This window comes from Asparagus officinalis, chromosome 7, assembly GCF_001876935.1.
Source record: "Asparagus officinalis chromosome 7, Aspof.V1, whole genome shotgun sequence".
NCBI lineage: Eukaryota > Viridiplantae > Streptophyta > Magnoliopsida > Asparagales > Asparagaceae > Asparagus > Asparagus officinalis.
Window position 1 is genome coordinate 51233831 of NC_033800.1, and position 7543 is coordinate 51241373.

Genomic DNA, 7543 nt, shown 5'->3' on the forward strand with positions numbered 1-7543 from the left:
GCCATTCCAATGCCTCCTTATAGGAGAAGCAGTATACCTTGCTAGCAAGTTCATCGCAAATGCAAATATTAGGCCTGGTGCAATTTGTGAGATAGAAAAGTGCTCCAATGGCGCTCAGATAAGGAACTTCTGGCCCTCACATTTTTTATTATCTTTTTTGGGTCTAAATGGGTCTTTATCCACTTTGAGGGACCGGACGACCATTGGTGTGCTAAGTGGATGAGATTTATCTATATAAAATCTTTCCAAAACCTTTTTCACGTAGGTCGACTGGTGTAGAAAATTTCCTTCTGGGAAATGCTCGATCTGCAGGCTGAGACAAAACTTGGTTTTTCCTAAGTCTTTCATTTCAAACTCCGTCTTTAGGCATGAGCTAGCTTCTGTAAGCTCCTTGTACGTTTCAATAATATTTATATCATCAACATAGAATGAGATAATACAGAAGCCATTTTTGGATTTCTTTATAAACACACAAGGGCAGACATCATTATTTGCATATCTCCTCTTCAGGAGGAACTCACTCAGTCGGTTATACCATATTCTACCCGACTGTTTCAAGTCGTATAACGACCTTTGCAATTTAATGCTATACATGTTGCGATTCTCGTTTTCTCTCAATTCAGGAATTTTAAGTCCATCAGGGACTTTCATATAAAAATATTAGCGTCTAATGACACATATAAAAATGTGGTCATGGCGTACATATACTGCATATATAAATTCATAGTTTCTACCATAGGTATTAACTTGCGGAACATAATACAATCACTTATAGGAGAATATGTTATATCTAAATCGATGCCGGGTCTCTGCGTGAACCCATTGAGCTATGAATCTCGCTTAATATCTTACCACCTTACAATTCTCATTTATTTTTCTTACGAAGACCCATTTATATCCTGCAGGGATATATGGACTACAAGTTCAAAATACTTTAGCGAGTTCAGCTCAGTCTCAATTGCCACTTTCCATCTCACCTAGTCCGAGTGCTTCATGCACTCTGCTACCAACTTAGGTTATGGATCCAGATTATTTTCGGAGATACTAAGAGCAATTGTAGAGGTAACTATATTGTCAACAACTTTTATATTTCTATTATATATTTCTCCTTTTTCATAAATTTGTGGCCACTTTAATTCTTATTTTATGTTAACCAAATCTTCGTCATTTCCCTTAACAATTAGATTTGGTCGTTCCGCATCTCCAGTATTGTGATTAACAAGCACGTGCAACTTTTCTGGAGATTCCATCTTCAGGATGAACCTCTTCCGGAGGTTATGGGAGTAACTGCCTTTCTATTAGAATTTAGTTTCCCGCGGACTTTTATCTTTTACACTAACATATTTTATATGCTTCTAGCACAATATGCTTCTGGCATACCAAATCATCAATGATATACACAATATGAATATGAGGCTTAGTCACTCTTTTCTTAGCAGATTATCATGTGAACTTCTGGTTCAGTTTGACTAGTACGTGGATATAAATATTGAAGATCTTTTTTTTATCAATGGAATTTCTTGATATTATTTTGTATTTTGAGAACTAATCACCCCCTAATGTTAAGAATTGATCTTCAATAAAAATACAGTCAGCGTACCAAATTGTAAATTGATCCCCTAACATGGGGTCATAGGTACTAAATTATTGACGGAGTTTCATAAATAATGTATGTACCTTCACCGAGGTCCCATAGAGGTACGCTATGGTGGTGATATAGAAACATAGACTGCAAATAAAGAATACGTAGATGAGAAATGTTTCGCTTCTTCACCACGTATTAGATAAATGGGAAAATTATGATATGCAGTTGGTCGGATTTGGTTTGAATGCCCCATTTAATTTAAGGAAATCCGATAAATCATATTTTACCCAAGATGACCCAATAGCTCATGCCAGAATTTAAAAGAATTTGGGTCCCTAAATCTCAAAAATCCTCGCTACATGGTTAGTATTAGGTTGGATATATGTGTAGTACAACCCTGAGGAGAAAGATGGAAGCTTCTCTACAACCTGCTTCCAACATCTAATTGACTAAGTCATAAGAAGATGTTTAACATCATTCTTATTTTTAGTTTCAATTAGACCGAATATCTTTAAAACTAAGAAGGGTACGTTTGGATTCTGGATATAATAATGCATCATTGATACTTTAAAACTAAGAAGGGTACGTTTGGATTCTGGATATAATAATGCATCATTGATAATTAATTTCGTACCCATAGGAAGTATTAGTGAAGCTCTGCCGGAGCCTACTATCAACACATTGTCGTTAGTAATGGTGGTTACACTTCCTTGTTTTTCAGTTAAAGTTTAGAAAAATTTTCTATCTTTCAGGATAGTATATGTGGTAGCACTATCTACCAAGAACAAGATAGTCTCCTTCTCCATGGGTTGTATGCGAGAGTTATCGTGCTATTTTAAAAAAATGAAATATTCATATAAGCACAACAAAAATAAGGTAAGGGGGAATAATCATTTAAACAAAACCATACGAACTTGAAATTGTCTTATAAAAACATGCAAAATAAGTCTAGAAAAATTCCAAATTATCTTAACAAAAGCAACTAGAACAAGTCTGAAAAACGAAATAGACTAATAAAACATGCATAGATAGTGATAAATAACATGATCACTCCTAGTCACCAAAATCATCAAGCTCCATCTTCAATAAGTCATCATCGTCCATATTCATGTTATCATCATAATTGTCATCTTTCAGGGTCTTGTTTGCTTCAGGCAAACTGGCATGATGTTTTTTACCTTGTTTTGCCTTCCCCTTTGAGTCCTTCAACATTCTCTGATAGGCCTCAACCAAATGTTTTGGTGTATGACATGTGCGAGACCAGTGGTCCTCACATCCACACCAATAGAAAGCTTGCTTGTTATTTGCAACCTGTTGATGAGAGCTAAGCTTGTGTGAAGGAGATTTATCCTTGTTCTGACCCTTGCCACGGTCCTGAAGACCATAAGCATTGCGACGACCACGACCCCTACCACCACGATAATACCTGTGACCACGTCCATGAGTATTACTCTGATTTGCTGCATGTGCTTCAGGCAGAGCTTGCGAACCAACTGGTCTAGCATTATGGTTGCGCATCATAAGTTGGTTGTGTTTCTCTGCAACTAGTAACACAGAGATCAATTCAGAGTGTTTTGAATAGTTTTTGGTCATGTACTGCTGCTGGAGTACAAGATTACTTGCCAGAGATCAATTCAGAGTGTTTTGAATAGTTTTTGGTCATGTACTGCTGCTGGAGTACAAGATTACTTGCATGGAATGTAGAGAGGGTCTTTTGAATAGTTTTTGGTCATGTACTGCTGCTGGAGTACAAGATTACTTGCATGGAATGTAGAGAGGGTCTTTTTAATCAATTCATCCTCTGTAATATTCTGCTTACAGAGCTTCAGCTGTGAGACAATGCGGTGGAGAGTTGAATTGTATTCAGTCATAGATTTAAAATCCTGAAATCGTAAGTTCAACCAATTATACTGTGCTTGAGGGAGCATAATAGCCGTCTGTTGGTCAAAGCGTCCTTCAGGGATTGTCATAGAACAACATGATCTTTTTCAGTAAGGTACTCATTTTTCAGGTCTTTGTTGAGATGATGACGAAGAAAAATCAATGTCTTTGCCTTCTGGGCAGAGGTGCTCTGGGAAGCTAGAACGATAGTGCTACCTAAATCACAAGAATCCAGGTAGATTTCAACATCCAAGGCCCAAGTCAAGTAGTTGCTGCCATCAACGGCAAGCTCAGCAAATTCCCTTTTGGTGATGTTAGACATTGTTCAGAAATGCTATAATTATCATTAGAAGATATATCAATCCACCAAATTTATAAAATATTACACTATACAAGGTGTGCATACAAACAGAAGCGAATAAATAAAGGAGCCGCAAATCATTAGTTATAATGCATGCCTCTGTTCTAATTAGCTATGACAAGTGATCAATCAACAGAAGGTGTGCATTTGCAAATTGTATTAAACCAGACCGCATGAAATTAACATATAATAAATGGTTTATATGCATGTATATTATATGGGAAAAAACTTCCAGTTGTATTAGGGTATCTTCTAAGTCAAGATGGGGATTCAGGTAATGGCTATGCTCCCATTCTAAAAATTAATGAGTTGAGAATGACCTGAACAAAGCCCAAAATAGCCAAGATTGATGCATATTGAATAGCTTCTTATTCTGCCCAAAAGCTAAATCCTGGTACGTGTAAGGTGTAATGTAAGATATAATTCGAAGAGTTGAATCCGGTTATTATTTTAGGTTCTAACTTTTAAATGACCCAGTTCAGCCAGGTTCAGTGATGGAATTTCAAGAGTGCTCAAGTGAATGGACTTCATCCCACCATGATGGATCTTATGTTATAAGGACAAATTTTCGAAACCAACCCATTTGACGTTTTTATTGCAAAAAACAACCCCTTTCACATTTAATTAGAGAAACCGACCTGGTTTCAGCACTGTCGCTGAAACCAGGTCGGTTTCGATAAAAAACTTTACGAAACTTCACGGGAGTTCAACTCCCGTGAAGTTTAGTACGTTTTTAAACTTCACGGGAGTTGAACTCCCGTGAAGTTTAACTCCCCCAATAACCTCGGAAATTAGCCTGCAACTTCACGGGAGTTCAACTCCCGTGAAGATGCAGTCCATATTTTCCAGCGGAGGATTTTACCCCGCAGCTTCACGGGAGTTGAACTCCCGTGAAGCTGCAGTCCATATTTTCCAGCGAGCGAGTCGCGGAAGATTTTACCCTGCATCTTCACGGGAGTTCAACTCCCGTGAAGTTGCAGGTTTTGCAAAAAACATGCACAGCATGCATACGTCTACCTATTTAACTCATATATACACCTATTTACCTGTTGACAATAATTACTGCAATATATATATTATTTAAACACGCACGAATCAAACAATACGCAAAAAGATCATATATCGAGCTATAATTGATCCATAAAAGTATAGTATTTAAAAATTCATACAATTTACAAATTTTAACAAAATAAGTTCAAATACAACCCAATATAGCTCCTCTCCTTCCTCTCCCTCTCTTCCCCCTCCCCCTCGCTCTTCCCCGCCCCCCGCGCTGATGAGCCTCGACTATCTGAGTATCCGGCTGTGTGTGAGGCTGCGAAGTGCCGGCTCCATCAGCATGTGAAGTGCCGGCTTCATCAGCATGTGAAGTTCCGGCTCCATCAGCATGCGAAGTGCCGGCTCCATCAGCATGCGAAGTGCCGCCGTCATCGTCACGTGGCCGTCGGCGCCGAGTGTACGCTTGCCCAAATGATCGAGACCTGTCCTCACGGCCTGCGAACTCGTCGACGTGAGTCTTATGAAACACCTGTGCTATGGTCTTCTTGATCCTGCCGAGGAGCCCTAACGCCACCTGATCCTGAATCTCAGGCACGGTCGCATCAATATCCGCCTGAATGCTATCCAAAGCACGGACCTGTGAGGTAAATAATTTAATAAGTACCAACTCAAGAAAAAAATATTATAATTTAGCTTAGAAACTTACGTAATCTCTCTCGTTCATCCCACTAGGGATGTAACTGTCTGTCGGTGGCCGTGGCATGTGTCCAGCTAAGGGCTGTGGGTCACGTGTGATCCATCTACGTGTGATACCCCAATACCAACCCATATACGCGGTATAGTCAACAGCCGTGGGCCTCGTATCCTGGATGAAATCCCACCTGTGAGCCCACCTGTCTATGTAGGCCGCACGGACTACGGCCCAGTCGTTATGGTGCGAAGTAGGTCGCCGCCGACGAGAGATCTGCTCAACAGGATCTGGTACATGCTGAGAGAGCGTAAACTGTCGTAGCACACGGTCAGGGACATGCATCTCCACGATCTCCCAACAAATCAATGGAACTCTCGCTCTCCACAAGTCGGGACTATCTCGGCAGATGGGTGCAAGAGAATGCATATCCAGCTCCGGCGGTGTATAGGGTCTCCACTTGAACTGAAATAAAATAAAAAATTTATCAGTATCAACAACAAAACTATAATATTCATAACGACTTGAGATTTATATTTACCTGTTCGTGTTGGAGACCATCAAGCTCATTTCGGTAAAACTCACGATGGCGCGTCGCTGATCGGTACTTAGCGTACCGCACGTTATACCTATATGCAGAATAGAGAATATATAAGTACAAATTCAGTGCGAATAAAATTTGTGTGTACAATTATACCTGTACGCCAAAGGAAACCGCCCTTGTAGGTCACGGTGCACGAGTAAAGTAGGGCGTCCAATATGAATGCGCTCCCATGACCAAATCTGTATCAATGTGCAGCATCCCTTGAATTCTTTATTCTGCATCAGGGATACTCTACTCAGTTCTCGATACAGGTATGCCAACACCGCACTGCCCCACGACAGTGCGCCGCATACGTCAAAATCCTCCAGCAGTGACAGCCATCGTGCATGTACGAGAGTCTTGCTCGCATCCGGAAAAAGCACGCACCCTATCATGTGCAATATGTAAGCCATTGAAATACTCATCTAGTTATATATAAACAACAAACGAATGCGCAACGTGAAGAAAGCAATAACTCGAAACCAAACATTAAATTTATATAACATAGTACGAAACGATACAAATTACAATCACAAATGACACACGGAAACAAACACAGAACGAAACCCCTAACATTTAACAATCACAAATGACATACGGAAGAAAACACAGATCGAAACCGCTACAAATTACAACATCAACGCCTAATCCTAACTGGACAATTATTTTTGTTATGGCCCGGTTGATCGCATCTACTATACTTATTTCTCCCCCTAACTCCTTCACGACCGTCATCCATACAATTTCTAATTCGTACGGAACGAGGGCGCCCCGCCGACCTTTTATACAAAGGAGGAAAGAATTGATTAAGTATAATGCGAAAAATTAAAATTAGTGCCAATGCTAACTAGCATATACAAAATATGTTTTACCTGTCCTGAGCCAATATACTCTGAAACGTGGCTCGCCTGGAGGGTCAATACATCGGGGTGTCTCGGTCCCGGATCCATAATGAATATAACTGAGAATTATATTAGAAGACAATGCTCAATGTGTTAGATCTTTTTTGTTAAAATACTCATCTAGTTATATATAAACAACAAACGAATGCGCAACGTGAAGAAAGCAATAACTTGAAACCAAACATTAAATTTATATAACATGAAACGTGGCTCGCCTGGAGGGTCAATACATCGGGGTGTCTCGGTCCCGGATCCATAATGAATATAACTGAGAATTATATTAGAAGACAATGCTCAATGTGTTAGATCTTTTTGTTAAAATACTCATCTAGTTATATATAAACAACAATACCGCGTGCTCCCCTGAGCACGCCATTGAAACTCTCTGAAGCGTTCGTAGTCATCATACAGAACCGTCTCCCGCCATCTTCACATAAAGCCCACTTATCAACATTGTGTGGTCCCAAACTAGTTTCGATCCAATCATGTGCAGCTCGGGAGATAAACTTAATCCTCTCTCGTATTTGGTCATAAACTAATTTTT

General features: G+C 39.7%; 2 protein-coding genes across 2 annotated transcripts; both read right to left on the reverse strand.

Moving 5' to 3' along the window:
• Positions 2639-3788, reverse strand: LOC109847131. Its single transcript, XM_020416376.1, has 3 exons — positions 3564-3788; positions 3345-3468; positions 2639-3129 (listed from the first exon to the last, which is right to left on the reverse strand). The coding sequence occupies exons 1-3, from the start codon at positions 3786-3788 to the stop codon at positions 2639-2641; spliced, it is 840 nt and encodes a 279-aa protein (XP_020271965.1).
• LOC109847132 (serine/threonine-protein phosphatase 7 long form homolog) lies at positions 4917-6510 on the reverse strand. The gene is made up of 4 exons (XM_020416377.1): positions 6212-6510; positions 6056-6143; positions 5533-5979; positions 4917-5463 (listed from the first exon to the last, which is right to left on the reverse strand). Exons 1-4 carry the CDS (start codon positions 6508-6510, stop codon positions 5023-5025), a joined length of 1275 nt encoding a protein of 424 aa, XP_020271966.1. The 3' UTR covers positions 4917-5022.